Source organism: Momordica charantia (assembly GCF_013281855.1).
Source record: "Momordica charantia cultivar OHB3-1 chromosome 8 unlocalized genomic scaffold, Mcharantia_2.0 BLBB01000008.1, whole genome shotgun sequence".
In the NCBI taxonomy this organism is placed as follows: domain Eukaryota; kingdom Viridiplantae; phylum Streptophyta; class Magnoliopsida; order Cucurbitales; family Cucurbitaceae; genus Momordica; species Momordica charantia.
The window spans coordinates 21,162,629-21,184,981 of NW_028275166.1; the positions used below are offsets into that span (position 1 = coordinate 21,162,629).

Genomic DNA, 22,353 nt, shown 5'->3' on the forward strand with positions numbered 1-22,353 from the left:
AAGAGTCATATGCAAGAAAAAATTTTCGAAAGAAAGAGTATGAAAAAGAGTACAAAAGAAGAAAAGCAATTAAAAAAAAAGTCTTGAGAGAAAATAAAAGTGGGGGAAAGAAAAGAAAAAGTGAGAGTAAGAAAAGAGTGGTAAGAAACATGAGAGGAAAGAAAACACACTTATTTTCGCGAGTCCCACTATAGACATTCATTTTCTTTAAATGGGTAGCGTTAGCATCTTAGAGGGCAGTAGCCTACATATTAAGGTGACTTCGTGAGTATAATTGTCAACGTCATTTTATGTCGGGTTGCTACCTAACGAGAGTCTATGAGTGGCTGTGGTTTGAAACCGATGTTAGTGTGTTGAAAACCTCAAGGGCTAGTTGTCGGTCCATGTGTCTCTTTGGATGTAAAACTTTTTGAATCAAAACGGAAGTGTGTATATTCCTTGGTTTTGTAAAAGAGTTTTGTGTTTCAGAAAAGAAGAGGATTTAGAATCATTTTTATTTTCAAAACAAATGATGGTTTATGGTTCGTTGGCTTGAAAGTAAAGTTAGGACGTTTAGCTTGTGGAGCCTTTCCTGATACTTATATAATTCATTTACTTAGAACATTTGAATTGTTGATCATTCATATTTCTAGCATGTTGACTATTTTAGATTTGTTGTTGTTGTTTTTGCTTGAGGACAAGCAAATGGCTAAGTTTGGGGGTGTGTTAGGGTTGACTTTTTACTGCAGAAACATGTGTCGGTAGTCCTGTTTGACCACGTTTTTAACCCTTTTTCCATTATTATTTGCAAAAAAGGACCACATATTCTTAAAGTAGAACATGCATAGATTATTTCTGCATAAAAATCAAACTATAGTACTTTAGGAAAAATATGAGAGAAATGCGGTCAAAGTTGGAAGAAAATAACAGAATTCGGTTTTTGCATAATTGCGCCCGGCGCATTTTTGGAGGACAAAATGTCAAAACACACATTTTATTTAATGAATGGCAAAGAAGACATTTCCCACATGGTCAAAACCGTGAGTCCAAGTCCAAGTGAGGTGGTTAGGTGAATCTCAACCCTTTTCCACCTAAAATGGAGGGGAGTTTCAACCAACCTATGGTGCTATAAAAGGAAGTCATCCCTCCTTCAGCAAACCATCCCTTCCAAGCTTCATTTCGTCTTCTTTTAGATGCTCTCTAGTTGTAGAACACATTTCTAGGGTTTATGTTCATATTCTAGTTGTTCATTTCTTTGTTTTTCACATTTTTACCTTTCGTATTGCTCTTAATTCAAGTTCTTACTTTCGTTCTTTGTCCATTCTGTCATTTTAATGTTCTTTAGCGAGTTTCAACTCCCCTCACGCTCGAGAGAGAAGATGGTCAAGCTAGAACTCATTTAAATTCAATGAAAAATACTTTCTTTATGTTTTCGTGCATTTACTTTCGTTTAATTATGTTCTAAATTAGTTATCAACCTCCTTCTGGAATGCCTTAGTCAAATGATTTGATTTTCAAAATGCTCGAGATTTTGGCCAGATTGCGCCTGGCAGTTGTTTGGGTTGGTTTCTAAAAATTTCACTTTACGTCGTTTTTCCATTTGGCCAGTGGGAACTTAATTTATACACTAAAGCCCAACCTTGGGAAAGGTGAGTTAGGTAAAATAATAGGAAACTAATATGGGATCTGACTTAGGAATAAGCACATAAAACATGGTCCTAGGCATAGACCCTTTGACCCATAATGCAAATGAGTTGGTAGACATTCTCTAGGATTGTAATCACACATCGAAATATGATTGTAGGTTACCCTAGCCTCTGCAGCAACTAAAAGCGTTAGTGAAAGAGTAGAACTCAAATCCCAAGAAAAGCCAGGAATTGCACCTGGTGCATTTTCCAAACATAGTTTGTTTTCCATGTTTCGCATCAAAACTAAGGTAGGAGACAAGTAGGTTGAGTTTCATTAAATTGCTTGTTAGTTAAAACCCGAAACAACAACATTTCATCACATTTTTCTTCATAAATCACAATTGCATATTTGAACCGTTCACTTCTTAAAAACTGTTTTGAAAAGCAACAAGTCCCTGAGGATTCAACCTTGGATTACTACCAAGTATTACTAATCTTCTTGGGCGCGGACTCCTCTTTTTTCTTCTCCTCCTTGTCATCCCCAGCCGCCGGTTTCTTGATCTTTATTTCGTCGGCAATTCTCTCCCCCATTTTCTTCTCCTCGGTGTTCTTCTCCTCCTAAACAAACACAGCTCGAAGTTAGAAGACTAGCAAACTTGTTAGGTGGCATAGGTAATAAATCAAGTGGAGTTAAAGGATTGAAACAGTACACTACCTCAAATGGCAAAGAATGAGTAGTGTTATGTATTGCTCGATTGTACGCAAATTCCACAAATGGCAAGCACTCATCCCAATTCTTCAAATTTTTGTCTATAATCGACTGAAGTAAAGTAACCATGATCCTATTAACGACTTCGGTTTGTCCGTCCGTTTGTGGGTGACAAGTTGTTGAAAATAATAGTTTTGTTCAAAAAGTGACTTAAGAACTTAACATCCGTATCACTAACACTAGTTCGGGGAATGCCATGTAACTTATCCACTTCTTTAAAGAATAGATTCGCAACTTGTTTGGCATCATTAGATTTTAAACACGGAATAAAATATGCCATCTTGCTAAATCTATCCACCACCACAAAAATACTATCCTTTCCTCTTTTTGACCTCGGTAACCCTAGCACAAAATCCATATATATATCCAACCATGGTGCTATGGGAGTGGGTAAATGAGTATACAATCTGTGTGGCATAGTCCTAGACTTCGCTTGCTTACATGTTCTACAATTCTCACATACCTTATTGACGTCATGTCGCATTTTGGGCGAAAAAAAATGTTTGGCAAGCATGTCTAAGGTCTTGGCAACTCCAAAGTGACCCATAAGTCCTCCACCATGTGCTTCTTTGACAAGTAGTTCTCTTGTGGATCCTTGGGGAATGCACAACTTATCCTTCTTCAATAGAAACCCTTCAAACATAGTATAAGGCTCACAAATTCCTCCATTAGGACAAATTTCAAAAGGGTTAGCAAAATAAGGATCAAGAGCATATATGGACTTGAGGTACTCAAACCCTAAAAGTTTGGTACTCAAGGTAGAGAAAAAAGAATACATCATTGATAGTGCATTGGCCACTATGTTCTTCTTACCTTTCTTGTACTTGATCACGTATGGAAACGTCTCTATGAACTCCAACCACTTGGCATGCCTTCGGTTGAGTTTGTCTTGGCTCTTCAAGTGCTTCAAGCTTTCATGATCCGTGTAGATAACGAACTCCTTCGGCCATAGGTAATGTTTCCAAGTTTGCAAAGCTCTCACCAATGCATAAAGCTCCTTGTCATATGTTCAGTAGTTCAAAGTTGCTTCGCTAAGCTTTTCACTGAAGTACATGATCGGTCTTTGGTTTTGCATCAACACTGCTCCTATTCCAATGCGACTAGCATCACATTCAATTTAAAATGTTAGTTCAAAATTTGGTAAAGCAAGCAATGGGGCATTACATAAACGAGATTTAAGAGTGTTGAAGTACTTATCTTGTTCGAGACCCCATTGAAACTGCACATTCTTCTTGACTAGCTCGTTTAGGGGGGTGGCGATCGAACTAAAATCTTTGATGAATCGCCTATAGAATCCGGCTAGACCATGGAAGCTTCATATCTCACTTACATTTTGAGGGGTCGGCCATTCTTGAATTGCTTTGATCTTTTCTTGGTCAACCTTTACTCCTTGGCTTGTGACAATGAAACCTAAGAAGTTGACTCTCTCCATACAAAAGCTACACTTTTGAGATTAGCAAAGAGCCTCTTGGCCCTAAGGGTAGCTAGCACACACTTCACGTGTTCCACGTGCTCTTCCAATGATTTAGAATATACTAAGATGTCATCAAAGTAAGCCACAATAAATTTCCCTAGATATTATCTCAACACATGGTTCATAAGCCTCATAGGTGCATCATTCAATCGAAAAGGCATTACTAACCATTCATATAACCCAATTTTTGTCTTGAAAGCGGTTTTCCATTTATCACCTATTTGCATCCTAATTTGATGATATCCGAATTTTAAATTAATTTTAGTGAACAAATTACAACCATGCAATTCATCAAGCATATCATCTAACCTTGGTATTGGATGTCTATATTTAATGGTGATTTTGTTAATAGCCCTACAATCTACACACATGCGCCAAGTTCCATCCTTTTTAAGCATAAGTAAAATGGGAACACTACAAGGGCTAAGGGATTCTCTTACATACCCATGAGCAAGCAACTCATCTACTTGCTTTTGGATCTCTTCGACCTCCTTGGGGTTGGTTTGATACGTCGGCCGATTGGGAATTTGGGATCCCGGAACGAAATCTATTTTGTGTTCTATTCCTCTTAAGGGTGGTAGCTCCTTAGGTATCTCTTCGAGAAACAAATTCTTGAATTCCCTGTAAAAGCTTAACAAAAACACTAGGCAATGTATCTTGAAGTTCTTGAGTTAGGAGACATGTACCTTTGCACATAAACATGAGGAGCATTTGGTTAGAACACAAGGCTCTCTTGATCTCACTTGAACTTGCCATGAGACTCATGGCCTTCTTACCTTTCATAGGAGCTTTGTTCCCTTCTTGTCGAGCTTGAGCAATCTTCTTGCTCTCGGCCTCCTTCCTTCTTGCTTCCAACTTCCTTTAGTCAATCCTTACCTCCATTGGAGATAATGGAAGTAGTGTGGTTTTCGTACTGTTATTACTAAATGAGTATTTGTTATGAAAACCATCATACTTTACTCTCTTATCATATTGCCAAGGTCATCCAAGTAGCAAATCACATGCATGCATGGGTACAACGTCGCAAATAACTTCGTCTTTGTACCTTCTTATAGAAAAAAGAACTAAGACTTGGTGTTGGACCTTGATTTCCCCACTATTTGTCAACCATTGTAGGTCATATGGTCGTCGATGGGGTGTGGTGGTTAAATTTAACCATTCCACGGTGTAGGTACTAATGACATTAGTACAACTTCCACCATCAATAAGGATGCTACAAGGGATGACTTTAATAGTGCATCGTGCATAGAAGAGGTTGTCTCTTTGCTCTACCAAGGTACCTTCCTTTGGTTGCGCATTGAGGGTCCTTATAGCAACTAAAGTATACTTACTTGACGTACTTCCTCCTTTTCCGTAGGCAGCTTCTATTCTTCTTAGTGACTCTATGCTACACAAGTAAAGGTTAGTATAAACAAAGAAAAATTACTCTCACTCCCTTACTTAACCTCTCAACTTCCTCTCCTTTAATAGGGTGGATGTTGGTGTGAATACCTTTTGGAGATGCTCACTTGAATGCTCGTAGCGAATCGGTCTTAGAACAAGTGAGTATAAGCACAAGCAACTTGCAAAAATATCCTCTTTTTTTTTTTTTTTTTACTAGGGGTCAATGGTATAGATGATACCAAAGACAAGAATCAATTAGCAACAAACAAGACCAAATGATAAAAGAACAAAAAGATTACCAAATGATAGTTATGACCAAAGACAAGCAAGCATAACACAACCTTGAGCCTAATGCTCTTGGTTCTAGGGACTCAACAACAAAATGCAAATTGATGTCAAAGTTAAACAACAAAAAACTATGCAAATAAAATCAATGAAATCAAAAATTAACTAAAAAGATGTACAAAATTCAATTTGTAGTGCAAACACACACAAAATAACACTTACCAACAAAATAGTAGCCTTTACGGTCAAGGTTCAAAATATCGCTCGACACATAGAGTGACATGTCGACGTGTCGAGGATCTCGACATCTAAGGAAGGGGGAAAAGTTGTTTTTCCCCAATGTCGTCGACATGTCCACATATCGACGAAATGTCGATCAAATTTCATTTTTTGATTTTTTTTTAAATTTTTTTCTTCCCCTTTTTTTCACTTTAGCTTTTTTTTTTCCCTTTATTTTCTATTTCACGTTACACCTACCCGTCATTTTATCTTTCACCACATTTTACTCAACTGCCGTGACTTGAGTGAGTTGAAAATCAATAAATATATATTTGTATTTACACATATGTATATAGGTAAAATGTAAAAAATGTTAAAAAAAATAATTGGATGTTCAGAGGCATAGCAAAAGAGATCCTGAAAACAGAGGAAAAAAAAACAGTGAACACACGTATAGAGGCAGAAAACAGAGAAAAAAAAACGACAAAACGTTCAAAGAAATCAAATGCATCTGGATCTTAAGAAACTCTCCGTCAAACACAGATGGAGAGAGATTTACAAAAGCAAAATGGAAAGTAAGAGTGAGAGAGAGGATGGAGAATAATAGATATGGGAAAGAAGTAGGAGAAAATAGAGACGGAGAATGAGAAGGAAGAGTTTGCTACATGACACGTGGAGTTTTTAAAGCAACATGGATGATGCATGCCTTTCCATTTAACACGTTTAAAATAAAATATCATAAAGTTACCGTATTTTGGTTTTTTTATCGTCTATCTTCAATTGAAACAAAAATTTCAATACTTTTCTAAATTTATGAAGTATTACAAATTATTGCTCAATATTTGCTAAATTCGAGTCATGTAGACAATGGTATAAGATAACACAACTAAAAATAAATAAATAAAAACATACAAAAAAAATTGAATTTTCTATCATATTAAAAATTCTCTCTACATATCACAATTGTTGAATTAAAAAAAAAAAACTTTTACATGCCGAAATCAATGTATTCAAATATTTTTCATGTACATATTTTGTTCCAAACATTTTCATCCTAAAGACATTTATATAATTTATATTATTTAGATATTTAGATATAATGGTCAAAACTGATAAATTAGAGGCTAATTAAGTTATAATTCAACTTTTATTTACTAATTCAAAAAATTTGTATTAATATTCATAATTTTCGTGATATTTTTCAAAATATCCATCGACATCAACATGTCCATCGACATATCCATAAAATTGGGACCTCGACATTTTCATCGACATCGACATTTCAAACCTTGTTTGTGGTAAATAGGGTCGCTTTGGGTGAAGGGTATGTGATGTATACAACTCGGATGAGCTCCAACCAGTGGCAAATGTTAGCACAATAAGTGTACTTGATGTATGTGGGCTGCCAAAAGGTTTGGAATTCATTAGAGGGGGTTGCTCTCTCAAAGAAAATTCTAGGGCTGCACAAAAGTCTCTCTCAGGTGACCCAATGGGTTAAGCAGCTGTCCTCCTTCTTTTGGGCTGTCCAAATAGGTCATATATTCTTAAATCAAAATATAAACAATATTAGGATTACTGGCTAAAAAGAAATTGATTTGGATAATATTTGATTGCCCAAACATTTTCTCCAAAAACATCCAGCTTCAAATATGGAAAGTTTTCTACTTGGACACCTTCTCTTCTTTCACCGTTAACTTCTGTTACAGACCTCGAATGGCAGCGATCTATATGTCCCTAGAAATCTCTTTCAACGATCTTCAATTTGGTATCTGATTTGACTATATTCGGCAAAAAGATCAGCAAGATATGAATCCTCGAATTTGGGACTAGATTTTCTCGACGGCTGCAGGATTTTCCAAAAAATAGTGTTTACAAAAAAACTCGATAACTTCCAAACCACTAATAAAAAATTATTGATTCTTGGCTCTCTGAAAAGCTAACTACGAGGTCTTTCTAACGGCATCAGTTTTACTCCATGTAGACTTCTGAGTAAAAGTTATGGATTTTTGAATTCGGCTCTGGGTTTTGTGCTCTCTGAAGGTTTCTCTCAAATTCTAGGGTTCGAAGAACAATTGATAACTTTTGCTATTGGCTCGGATTAAAGTGAAACATGTTTTGTTGGAAAGCTTTTGAGGTGCTAAACGAAAGCAAACAAGTTTTGAACACTTTAAAATAGTTTTCGAAATCAAAAATTCTTTTGCAAGAATGATAAATCAAATGCACGCGGAAGAGAAGAACAATGGATGAGAATTTTTTTGTGAGATTTTCGAATAAGGCAAAGTAAAGACAATGACAATAATTTAAAGATGAAAAATAAACATATATCCCGGTCTAGAGCCTAAGCTCTGATACCAAATAATACGCGACAACCCGAGCATATTGAGCTACTCGAGCCACAAGCTACTTGAATCCAATCGTAAAGATGGTTCAACTCGAAAGGGTAAGAGTTAGAGGGATTACCTTTGCAGTCGTTACCTTGAGCAGGCAGAATACTAACTATGCTAGAGGCCAGAAACACTCCACGAGTTTGATGACCAATCAAACAAGCATGCTCCGAGGGGTCAAATAAGAAAGCCTAAGTTCAATTACACAAAGGGGTTCGATATTTAGGAGGGTTTTGCACACAACAAAGGGATAAAACACACTCGGTTTTATTCAATTCGAAAGCTATCTCAACAATGAGGGGGGACAGGCCTATATATAGGCCAAGGTCCAAGGCCTTTAAAGGAAATTAACAAAATTAAAAAGAAATTAAAAATTGATAAATTCCTAAAAAGTGTAAAACTTTCCTATATATGAATTTTAAAAATGGTAAATAAGACAATTAAATCAAAGATAAAATTCAAAACAAATCTATCAAAATAATCTTAAATCATAAGGAAATTTATTCCTTAGGAGGAGTAGGCGGCAAGACAAGACTGGCGCGCGTGGGAGCCCAGAAGCATTGGGCAGTGGGGGGGGGGGGGGGGGGGGGCGTTGGGCGTGCGGACATGGGCAGCAGGTCATGGTGTGCAGACGTGGGCGGCTGGTAGCTCGCGTAGGGGATAGGCGCTATTAGGTTAGCGTGGCATTGGCGCACGCGACATGGGGGGCGCTGTGAGGTTCTCACTGCACATTGGCGGCGTGGCAGGGGCATGAGCTTGGCGGTGTTTGCATGTAGGTTGCCTCTGCACATGGCAATACATACTTGTGCCATTGGTTCTTCACTTGGCCGCACTTCGATGAGGCATCTATGTTGGACCTTGGTGCCTTCATTCTCTTCTTCTTGTATGGAGCCAATACGGTATTGCACATATTTCTCCATGGCTCCTTGAACCTTTTTGGCACGGGCTCTCGTGATTGGTCCTTGTGGTAAGCTTGGTGGCTTTATGATCACATCACATGGGCTGATTTTAGCTATAACACTTCCTATCACTCGGCCACTCAAACGACACCCTTCGAGGTTGTGTTTGGTCTACCTCCCCCAAGCTTATTCCTTACACGTCGGACTCTTCAGCTGTTGCCGAAGTAGATATACAGCTTCGGAAACGTGATTCTGTTTTAGCCACCTTGAAATCATCGTTGGCGTCGGCCCAACAACGGATGGTCGCACCATCGCTAATGGTAAGCGACATGATGTTGAGTTTCACATTGATGACTGGGCTATGTCAAACTCCGCCCCTACCGACAGTCCACCTTTTTGAAACACACCCACCCGAAGTTGGCACCTCGGTACAATTGCCCTTTTCAGATTGTCGCACGGGTGGGCATGGTGGCTTATCGATTGGCACTATCTGAGGGAGTCTCCATTCACCCTGTTTTCCATGTCTCCCAACTACGGGCAGCTTAGGAGGTACTCTCCCCCTGGTTCCTATCCCCCTTCACTGTCTCCTGATCTTAAAGTCCAATTTCGACCCATGGAAGTATTAAGCATGCGCCAGTCTCCGCAACAAGAGGGTGAGTTCGAAGTTCTCATCCATTGTGAAGGAAGCACAGCAGCAGATGCAACATGGGAGCCCTATACCATGATTTAGTCACAATTTGCAGATTTTCACCTTGAGGACAAGGTGGTTCTTTGGGGGGGCGGGCAGTGATAGACCCCCGATCACTAAGGTGTATGCTTGGAAGAAGAAGTTAGGAAGGGCACGTGGGAATTAGGAGAGGTGTGCCTTAATGTCTATTTTGGAATGTTTGTGGGCCCGAGGGAATATTGTTAGTTAGAGGGTCTGTTATAGTAGGTAAAAGGAGGGGAGGGACGGCTTCTTTATTTTTTATGTTTTTCTTTATCTTGAGTATTGTGACTCTGTAATGTGGTATAAATAAAATTGGTTCGTATCACTAACGTGTATGTTGCCTACTCGATAGTATATGTTGCATGTTTCATTTTTTATTGTTCTAAATTATAACACGTTACGATTAAGTAATCATGTGCAACAAACACTAAGGAGGTTCATATAATTTATACCCTTATATACTATAAAGAGGTTCATAAATTATATACCCATATATACAATATACCTAATAGGACGTGTGTCTAATAATATATCACCGGCATAACTTAATCCAGCATAAGTAAATGCTCTTAGTATATAATATGTTCTATTATATATTCGAGATCAAACGACAAATAATATGGTATATGTTACATAATGTAAAATTGGTATATATAACAATAGTATAGTTTATAAAAAATGTTGATTGTTAGGCTGAATAACAATAGTATAGTTTTTCAAAAATAGAATCCCAATCCAAAAACCAAAAGAACACAACCAAATAATTCAAAGAGCCCCAAGATAAAACTTCATAACCAAACTTAAAAGCATTTAATAACGGGTAAATAACAGTATATAAGATTCCTCCAATATTATCTTAAATTGCACATCCAATGTGACCTGTTTGTACTAGGAACCCCAAATAGTCCACCAGAAATTTCCCAAAATGTAGGAGGCTGAAACCGAAGATAAAGTGCGAACTTAATAAGGGAAAACAATTAAAATTCACTCAGAAAATTTTACATGGACTAAAATCCCTTTAATTGGAGATGGGAATGAAAATAACGACCTTTACTGGTTGATTGTGTAGAAAGCGCTGCAATGGAAACAAAATGGGAAGAAATCGATTTGATTTTGGGGAATTTGAAAGGATCGGAAAGAAATCAAGGGGAATGGAGAGAGAAATTTGGTATCATGAAGGGATTTAAAATATCCCTTTTATTTCGGGATATTTCATTTAAACCTTGAGGATTTTGTTGGTCAATTTTTGTTTTTTTATTTTATTAAATATATATTTGAGAGGACAAATTAGTCAAATTGTAAGGGGTTCCATCCTATTTGGAAAAAATTTTAAATATTAGTTCATTAGACTAATTTGAATCTCAATATGACAGACCATGTCTCTCATGAGTTGATGCAGTCGGCGGCTCACATGTGTGGTCGTGGCCGTGACTTCTTTGCGGCATTGGATGAGGTAAATTATATTGCACATATATAGATTTAAATTCCCAACATGAATTTATGCATTCATGCATTTTAAAAATAATTGTTATTTTTTGTAACATGTTTAAATGATTCCTAATTTGATTAGGTAATTATTTTATTCATTTCAATTTTAGAATAGTTTTAAAATTGGATAGAAATTAAAAATAATATTTTAGTTAATTAGTTGTTTAAATAATTTAAAAGCTAATAAAAACGGATTTTTATTTGTTAAATTTCTTGGACCTTAAATCCACCTAGGCTAATTTGTTACTTAATTAATTATTAATTAAAAATTAATGAAATTTAATAATAAATTGATCATAAGGGAACTATGTCTAGGCAGGTGATTGAGGTATTTAAGCTGACCCTAAAGGAACACCCCTACCGAATAGTTTTAGTTAGGTTGAAACTTGGCAATTCACATTAAAATTAACCTAAATGACATATAACCCACACTCGTACTGTAATGTGATGGATAAGTGTTGACGAATCACTAGAAGACCATCTTCCTTCGACAATTACTTCTCCTAAACCGATATTGTAGAACCAAAAAATTTGGGCCAATTATAAACGGCCACGTCATTATCTATTTTATTTAGGGATTAATTATATATTAACCCTAAATTAAAATTAAAGATAATTTGACAATTAAAATATGTAATTGGGTCATATGAGTATTGGGCTTGGAATCGATTTGGTTCACAATCTTGGCCCAAAACTCAATTTACCATGAAATAAAGTGGATTAATATTTAAATTTAAATAAATCCATTTAAAAGAATTGGGTTTTGCCCAAAATTACCCAAGCCCAATGGCCCACCAAAGCCTATGGAAACCTCTATAAATAGAGGGGACCTCATTCATTTTGGAGGTTCAGAATTTCAGAATTGAGAGAATTCACACCAAATTGAAGACTCTCTTGAAGACTTGAAGATTCGAAGACCAACTTGAAGACTTTGAATGCTTGAAGACTTGAAGACTTTCGAAGAACATATAACTTCGATCCAAATTCAAGAACAAGCATCTCAATCTTCACATCAAGTTCGAGAGAAAGAATCAGAGGATAAAGATTAGAGATTGAATCCACTATACAACATATACTACAAATATAAAAGTTCAACTCCACAAAAGATAATTTCTCCGGAAATCTCGTGTGAACAAATTGGCATGCCCAGTGGGACAATCTCTACCTCTCATCTCTTTCCCAAGGCTCAAACTTCTCTCAAGAAAAAGAAAGAAGAAACAATGACATCTAAGAAAACTTCTTCGAGCAATACCTCTTACACAGGACCGATCACCCTTAGCCGTTCAAAAGAAATCCGGTTAGGAGAAGATCAAACACCTCCAGCTGTTGCTAAGAAAATACTGTAGCAGATGAAGAAACCTACTCAAGTTGGGGTCGTTATCAAGGAGAATCCTCTGTTCATCGAGTCTGCTCCTTCCTCTATTCAGTTCGAGAAAATTCCAGAAATCGATGTGATGTCTGTTATGATGGTCGATGCAAGCAGCACGAAAGAAAGGATGGCTGAAATGGAAAGGAAACTCGCTGCGCTGATGAAGACGGTGGAAGAAAGGGACTATGAAATCGCTTCCCTGAAGAATCAGATTGAAAATAAAGATGTTGCTGAGTCGAGTCAAACCCCTGCTCTCAAGATAAATGACAAGGGAAAGACTATCGCTCAAGAAAATCAATCGCAGTATTCCACTTCGATCGCTTCGCTGTCTGTTCAGCAACTCCAAGATATGATCACTAACACGATCAGAGCGCAATACGGCGGACCTTCTCAAAGCTCCCTCTTGTATTCGAAACCATATACTAAGAGGATTAATGATCTAAGAATGCCTGCTGCATACCAACCTCTAAAGTTCCAGCATTTCGATGGAAAGGGCAATCCCAAGCAACATATTGCCCACTTCGTCGAAACTTGTGAGAATGCTGGCACAAGAGGCGATCAAATGGTCAAGCAGTTCGTCCGAATGTTGAAGGGAAACGCCTTTAACTGGTATACTGATCTCGAACCTGAAACAATCGAGAGTTGGGAACAGCTTGAAAGAGAATTCTTGAATCGCTTTTACAGCACAAGGAGAATCGTCAGTATGATGGAGCTCACCAGTTGCAAACAAAGAAAAGGTGAACCGGTTGTTGAATATATCAACCGGTGGAGAGCTCTAAGTCTTGACTGCAAGGACAAACTCACGGAAGTATCAGCTGTGGAAATGTGCACTCAAGGCATGAATTGGGGACTTCTTTATATCCTTCAGGGGATCAAACCCCGCACATTTGAAGAACTAGCAACTCGTGCTCATGACATGGAGATAAATATTGCTAGTAGAGGTAATAAATAGCCTCTGGTCTCAGTGTGAAGAAAGAGAAGAAGGAAATGAAGAGCACAGAGAAGATCTCCAAGGGTTCTACGAAGGAATCTATGGTCGTTAACACGACTCCTCTCAAATTTTCCTCGAAAGGAAAAGAAAAAGAAAAGAAGATAGAAAAGCGACGAGATGGAAATGTAAGACGTCGCCCATCTCTGGAAGAAAGACAAAAAAAAGTTTATCCTTTTCCAAATTCTCACCTTGCAGTTATGTTAGAGCAACTACTAGAAAATGGACTCATAGAACTTCCTGAATGCAAACGACCTGAACAAATGGGAAAAACAAATGATCCTAACTATTGTGTATATCACCGAGTCATTAGTCATCCAACAGAAAAATGCTTCGTTTTGAAAGAACGAATCTTGAAGCTCGCTCGAGAAAAGAAGATTGAATTGGATCTTGATGATGTGGCCCAAACAAATCATGCTGCGATAATCCCAAGTTCTGGCAACCAGTCGTCCACAATCTCATTTCATGACGACGAAGTGGTTTGGATCCAATTTGGGACCTTCAAACCTATGGCCATTTCATCCCAACATACGGCTCATAGGAAAAACTTTCAAGAAAAAGACGAATTTACAGAGGATGGAGAAGGAGAATGGACTCTTGTAACTCGTCAGAAAAAGCAAAAACAATATTTCTTCAAGAAAGAGTCTCGCCTATATCGAGACCAAAAAAGAAGAAGCAGAACTCAGAAGAAAAAGAGAAATAAATGTTTGAGGAAACCTAAGCTGGTCGTGAAAGAGAACGAATATATTTCTCGACCTCGACAAGTGATAACTTTGGAAGATTTCTTTCCAGCGAGTTTCCTTAATGATAGTCAAGAGGAAATCTTTGAAATAGTTTCTTGTCACACTATCACTATCACTGACAATGACAATGCTTCTACAAGTTCAACAGAAGCAACGACAACGTCAGAAGGTATGTCATCGTTCAATATAAGTGATTTGTTGTCGCTTCCTCGAGAGGTAAAAAATGCTCTTGTTAAAGCATTGAAAGATTCTGACATTTCGGCCTCTCAAGCAAACACATGTGCTTCATGTTGTACGTCTATTGGCTTCACAGATGAAGATCTGTTGCTTGGGTCAAAACTCCATAACAGACCGTTATTTGTCTCAGGATATATTCGGGAACAAAAGGTCGACCGAATTCTTATTGATGATGGCTCGGCTGTCAATATGATGCCTAAGTCAACCATGAAGCAGCTAGGCATATCGATGGAAGAGTTATCAAATAGTAAACTGGTGATCCAAGGTTTCAATCAAGGTGGTCAGCGAGCAATTGGCACGATCCGTCTTGAACTCAGCATTGGGGACTTAAAGGCTAACACTCTATTCCATGTCATAGACTCCATGACCACCTACAAGTTATTATTAGGGCGCTCTTGGATTCATGGAAATGGAGTAGTGACGTCCACACTGCATCAATGTTTCAAATTTTATCAAGATGGCATTAAGAAAATTGAAGCTGATACGAACCCGTTCTCAGAGGCTGAGTCTCATTTTGCAGATGCAAAATTCTATATGAAGATTGAGGTTATAGGGGAAACTATACCCACAGAAATCCCCTTGATCAAGAGTTGTGATAAACCTAAGTCGGAACAACTGGAAGATTCTTCAGCCAAAAGATTAATCAAAGAAGTAAATACTTCAAATGTCCAAAAGAATGAAACATCTACTAGCGCCACAAAGCTATCGGCTTCGAAGGTTGCGAAAGTGTCAAGTGCTCCTATCCTTCGCTATGTCCTTTTATCTCGACGAAAGAAGGGTGAATCACCATTTACGGAATGCTCGGGAAATCTAAAGATCGGTGATGTAGAAATCTTGAAAGAGAACTTCACCACGCCTCTTACAAAGATAACAAAGCAAGAGGCTAAAAAGTCCGAGGACGACCAGATAAAGGTGATCTTGCCTGAGAAGCGAACAAAGGATGGATTTGACCCTAAAGCATATAAGCTTTTGGCAAAAGCAGGTTATGATTTTACAACTCATACTGAGTTTAAAAGCCTAAGGATCTTCGATGAAATACCCAAACTTTCTTCAACCCAAAAGAAGTTGCAAAAAGAGGGTTACGTCATACCTACCTCTAGAGTAGGCCTTGGATATAAATCACCAGAGCCTGTTCACATTACCAGGAAAGGAAAAGCAAAGGTCGCAGACACGAACCATATTACGGTAGAAGAAGCTGACGACCTTGAAAAAAATAAAGAAAGTGCTAACCAAAGGGTTTCTGCGTTAAATCGCATCAGACCGCCAGTTGCACACTCTTTGATCTTTGAAAGATTAGGTGTCGGTACTGCAGAAGAAGAAACTTCATATCCAGCTTCTAGTTCTACGCGCACTTCGGCTTTTCAGAGGTTAGGCACGACCACAAGAGAAGAAGGAAGCTCAAGTGTACCTATTTCTTCTAAACGACCTTTAGTTTTCCGAAGACTAAGCTTTACACCAGCGAAAAATACGGACAATTGTTCTGCATCAGTTTTCGAACGCCTGGAACATGAAGGGACAGAAGAAGCTTCAAAAAAGAGGCAATTTACTGAGAGGAAAGGTGACAAAGAAATCTATAGTAGTGTGCCCTACAGCATGAGAAGAAAGACTCGTATTTTTGTAAGTACGGAGGGCTCCTTGAAGGTGAAGCCGCATACTATCATCCTAACGAAACCGTTGGATGAGAATGAAGAATACGAGGAAGATATGGCCGAATGTTGCCATGTTACTGTTGAAGAGGCCTCAGACACTGAAACATCTGAAGAAGATGTCGAAGAAGCCCCATCATCATTAGAAGATGGCAATCAGCCAACAGTTGACGAACTTAAGGAAGTAAATCTTGACACGATAGAAGTCCGCGTCCAACCTTCATAAGTACGTCACTTACTCGTGATGAAGAAAGTAAATATATGAACCTACTCATCACATATAGAGATATTTTTGCTTGGTCATACAAAGAAATGCCAGGACTTGATCCAAAAGTGGCAATCCATCACCTTGTAATTAAACAAGGATATCGGCCAGTGAAATAAGCACAACGTCGATTTCGACCAGAACTTATACCTCAAATCGAAGTTGAGGTCAATAAATTGATAAAGGCGGGTTTCATCCGTGAAGTGAAATATCCAACATGGATAGCAAACATTGTTCCGGTAAGAAAGAAGAACGGTCAACTTCGTGTGTGCATTGATTTTCGTGACTTAAACAATGCATGTCCCAAGGATGATTTTCCATTACCAATCACTGAAATCATGGTTGATGCTACTACAGGACATGAATCCTTATCTTTCATGGATGGATCATCAGGATACAATCAAATTCGGATGGCACTCGAAGACGAAGAAATGACAGCATTTCGAACTCCGAAAGGGATATATTGTTATAAGGTAATGCCCTTCGGACTAAACAATGCAGGTGCCAGTTACAGCACGCCATGCAAAAGGTCTTTGATGACATGCTACATAAACATGTTGAATGTTACGTTGACGATCTCGTGGTTAAGTCCAAAAAGCGACAAGATCATCTAGGGGATCTAAAAGTAGTCTTTCATCGCTTGAGAAAGTATCAATTAAAGATGAATCCTCTCAAGTGTGCATTTGGAGTTACTTCGGAAAAGTTCCTTGGTTTCATTGTAAGACATCGGGGAATCGAAATCGATCAGTCAAAGATTGACGCTATTCAAAAAATACCAAGACCTAGGAACTTACATGAGCTGAGAAGCCTTCATGGTCGTCTGGCCTATATCAGGAGATTCATCTCCAACCTAGCTTGCCGATGCAAACCTTTCCAGAGATTGATGAGGAAGGATACAAGTTTCTAGTGGGATCAAGTATGTGAAAATGCTTTTGAAAGCATAAAAAAATACTTGCTTAATCCACCCGTCTTAGGTGCACCCATAGCAGGAAAGTCGTTGATATTATATATCACGGCGCAAGAAAGATCGCTCGTAGCGTTGTTGGCACAAGAAGGAGAAAAGGGGAAAGAACGAGCCCTTTATTACTTGAGTAGAACCTTAATCGGAGCTGAGTTAAACTACTCTCCAATTGAGAAGATGTGTCTTTCTCTCTTCTTCGCTGTCGATAAATTAAGGCACTATATACAAGCCTTTACGGTGCATCTAGTTGCTAAGGCTGATCCAATGAAATATATCTTGTCGAGGCCGATCATTTCGGGACGTTTGGCAAAATGGGCTATTTTGCTCCAACAGTACGATATTGTTTACGTACCGCAAAAGGCAATGAAAGGGCAAGCATTGGCAGACTTACTAGCGAATCATCGAGTCCCATCAGATTGGAAATTGTGCGAGGATTTGCCTGATGAAGAAGTATTCTATGTTGAAGTAAAGGAACCTTGGACCATGTACTTTGATGGTGCAGCACGAAGAAATGAAGCGGGGGCAGGTGTTGTCTTTGTCTCACCTGAGAAACATATGTTACCCTATAGCTTCACACTTGGTGAATTGTGTTCAAACAACGCTGCTGAATATCAAACGCTCATCATAGGACTTCAAATTGCCATAGAAATCGGAATAACATACATTGAGATCTACGGCGATTCGAAGTTGATAATCAACCAACTTCTGCTGGAGTATGATGTGAAGCACGAAGACCTTAAGCCTTACTTCGTTTATGCTAGACGACTACTGGAGACGTTTAATGGTGTAACACTAGAGCATGTTCCTCGTTTGGAGAACAAAAAGGCAGATGCCCTAGCAAATTTGGCTACTGTTCTTATGGTTTCAGAAGATGAGACGTTGCACATTTCACTCTGCCAGAAATGGGTCACCCCACCAATCGAAAGTGAACATCAAGAAGCAAATGCTATATCAGTTTGCATTATTTAAGAAGAAGATTGGCGACAGTCCATTCTAGATTATCTTCAACATGGAAAGCTTCCAGTGGATCTCCGACATAAGACTCAAATACGTAGAAGAGCTGCTCGATTTATCTACTACAAAGATACTTTGTACCGTCGTTCATTTGAAGGCCTCTTTCTTCGATGTTTGGGAAAGGAAGAATCAACTAAAGCATTAGAAGAAGCACACTCAGGAGTTTGTGGTGCTCACCAATCTGGACCAAAGCTCCATTTCTGATTAAAGAGAATGGGTTATTATTGGCCCACAATGGTTCAAGATTCTATGGAATATGTGAAGAAGTGTGAAGCTTGTCAGATTCACGCTAATTTCCTACATCAGCCACCAGAGCCTCTACACCCCACAGTAGCTTCGTGGCCATTCGAATCTTCGAGACTTGACCTTGTCGGTCCTATGACACCCAAATCTTCAGCTGGACATTCTTACATACTCGCGGCGACTGATTATTTTTCAAGGTGGGCTGAAGCGATTGCACTAAAAGAGGCAAAGAAAGAGAACATTGTAAATTTCGTCCAAACTCATATAATTTTTCGGTACGGAATACCTCAACGAATTGTCACTGACAATGGTAGACAATTCTCCAATAGTCTGATGGACAAACTATGTGAAAAGTTTAGCTTCAAGCAATATAAATCGTCCATGTATAATGTTGCAGCGAATGGGTTGGCAGAAGCATTCAACAAGACGTTATGCAACTTATTGAAGAAGGTGGTCTCCAAGACAAAAAGAGACTGGCAAGAAAAGATCGGTGAAGTGTTATGGGCTTATCGAACTACTCATCGTACGCCTACAGGAGCTATGCCTTACTCTTTAGTTTACGGTGTTGAAGTTATCCTTCCATTGGAGGGAGAAATTCCATCACTAAGAATGGCAGTGCAAGAAGGTTTAACCACTGAAGATAATGCAAAATTACGCCTTCAAGAGTTAGAAGCACTTGATGAAAAGAGACTTGATGCGCAACAAACATTGGAATGCTATCAGGCTCGAATGACCAAAGCCTTCAATAAAAATGTTCGGCCTCCGTCATTTCAAGTTGGTGATATGGTGCTTGCTATTCGAAGACCTATCATCACGACGCGTCACACAGGGAATAATTTCACACCTAAATGGGATGGACCCTACATCATCAAAGAAGTTTACACAAATGGAGCATATAAAATCGTTGATAAAGATGGATTGAGAATTGGTCTGATTAACGACAAATTTCTTAAAAGATTTTATGCGGGAAATGTAAACACTCCTTATCGTAAGAGTCTAAACTACATGATACTCCTGGCCTGCATGAGTTTAAAAGGTGAACGACCGAAAAAAAAAATCTTGTATTTGAACTACGTTATGACTTGATCTCTTCCTTGGATACGTAGGCAGCTTAAAGAAATCTTTAAGTTCAGTCCAAGTTTTTATAAAAAAAAAAAACTTAAAAAAACAATATGGCGACACCACAGTAACGCTGCAAAACGCAACCTTACCAAGAGTAACGATACGACGCTTAACCCTATTGAACGCTAGCTTTGTAGAAGAATGAAGGATGATCACTGGGGGCATATACCATCAAATTAGGTCGTGCCCCTCATGATAAGTATCATCCCTCAAACTTGATCTTTGCTTGATGGTTGGCGAAAATGTTGCAGCCGATTGATCGTTGGTGAAGATATTGCAGGCAATTAATCGTTAGCGAAGAAGTTGCAATCGCTTGATCCTTGGCGAATGAATTGTAGCTGCTTGATCATTGGCAAATATATTGCAAGCTTGATCATTGGCAAAGATATTTCACCCGCTTGATGGTTTGCGAAGAAGTTGCAATCACTTAATCGTTGGCGAAGAAGTTGCAACCAATTTATTGTTGGCGAAGATGTTGTAGACGCTTGATCGTTGACGAAGATATTGCAACTGATTGATCATTAGTGAATAAGTTGTAGCCGCATGATCGTTAGTAAAGAAATTGCAGCTTTGCAAAAAAAATTGTAGCTGCTCGATCGTTGGTGAAGAAATTGTAGCCGCTGAATCTTATCCCTATATAGGCGTCATCCCCGAAAGGATGGTAACCGTGAGGGATACTTCACCAAATTAGGTGGCCTTGTCCCGCGAGGATATGTGAGCCGGACGATATCCCTATATAGGCGTCATCCCCGAAAGGATGGTAGCCGTGAGGGATACTTCACCAAATTAGGTGGCCTTGTCCCGCGGTTATGTGTGAGCCGGACGATATCCTTATATAGGCATCATCCCCAAAAGAATGGTAGCCGTGAGGGATACTTCACCAAATTAGGTGGTCTTGTCCCGCAAGTATGTGTGAGCCGGACGATATCCCTATATATGCGTCATCCCCGAAGGATGGTAGCCGTGAGGGATACTTCACCAAATTAGGTGGTCTTGTCCCGCGAGGATGTGTGAGTCGGACGATATCCTTATATAGGCGTCATCCCCGAAATGATGGTAACCGTGAGGGATACTTCACCAAATTAGGTGGCCTTGTCCCGCGAGGATGTGTGAGCCGGACGATATCCCTATATAGGCGTCATCCCCAAAAGGATGGTAGCCGTGAGGAATACTTCACCAAATTAAGTGGCCTTGTCCCGCGAGTATGTGTGAGCCTGACGATATCCCTATATAGGGGTCATCCCCGAAAGGATGGTAGCTGTGAGGGATACTTCACCAAATTAGGTGGCCTTGTCCCGCAAGTATGTGTGAGCTGGATAATATCCCTATATAGGCGTCATCCCCGAAAGGATGGTAGCCGTGAGGGATATTTCACCAAATTAGGTGGCCTTGTCCCGCGAGTATGTGTGAGCCGGATGATATCCCTATATAGGCGTCATCCTAGAAAGGATGGTAACCGTGAGGGATACTTCACCAAATTAGGTGGTCTTGTCAATCCTTGGAGTATCTTTGCTGCAAAAGAGAGGAAAAAAGCAAACAAAAAGGAGAAAAAAAATCAAGATGAAGACGAACCTTCATAATTAGGTTAAGCGCGAAAGTTTGATATCTCAATTCCAATAGAAGAAGCGACAAAATAAAGTTAGCTCCTAAAAAAAAGGAACGCACTATTAAAAGAAATTGTTGGGAGAAATACTTTTAAGTTGAAAAGAAAGGAAAAAAAATATTTTCTAAAATTTGAATACAAGAGAAGTAAAAAAAAAAAAAGAAAAAAAAAAGAATGGGAGAAATTTTGAAGCCAATCTTTTCACTGGACTTCTGCTATGCTTCTACAAATGCACCAGAAGGCTCAATTTATAGGCAAAAATTTGGGGTTCAAATCAGAATAACAAATCAAATCCCAACTCAAATATGATTCCTTTTTCAAATTATGGTTGGAAATTTGATTGGATTCTTAATTTAAATTTGACCCAAATCAAATCTCAACTCAAATATGATTTCTTTTTCAAATAATGGTTGGAAATTTGATTTGATTCTTAAGTTGACCCAAATCAAGTCCCCAGGATTCCTATTCAAATTCGAAATTGAAATCTGGTGGGATTTTAACTCAGCTCCCAAGTAGGATTTTTTTTTTTCAAATTCAAATTCTAAATTTGATTGGATATTAAATTTAAATCCAAATTTTCAAATTCGTCTCAAATTTGAATTTGAATTATATTTCCAACTTTTAAATTACGTTGGATAAATTTCATGTTTTCAAATTTGATCAAAAATTCAAATTTGAACCATAAATCCAACGCTTAATTTAAAGTTGGATAAATTCAAAAATTTTGAATTCATCCCAAATTTGAATTCGAATTATATTCCAACTTTTAAATTGGGTTGGATAAATTTCATATTTTCAAATTTGAACTATAAATCCAGCGTTCAATTTAAAGTTGGATAAATTCCAAATTTTCAAATTCATCAAAATTCGAATTTGAATCATATTTTGACTTTTAAATTAAATTCAAAGTTAAAAAAACTTTTGAAAATAATTTAAATTTCAATG

At 38.4% G+C, this 22,353-nt stretch overlaps 1 protein-coding gene across 1 annotated transcript; it reads left to right on the forward strand.

Moving 5' to 3' along the window:
* Nucleotides 1–16,803: 16,803 nt before the first annotated feature.
* Nucleotides 16,804–18,395, forward strand: LOC148209768 (uncharacterized). Its single transcript, XM_088126985.1, has 3 exons — nt 16,804–16,938; nt 17,300–17,381; nt 17,440–18,395. Exons 1-3 carry the CDS (start codon nt 16,804–16,806, stop codon nt 18,393–18,395), a joined length of 1,173 nt encoding a protein of 390 aa, XP_087983111.1.
* Nucleotides 18,396–22,353: the final 3,958 nt, after the last annotated feature.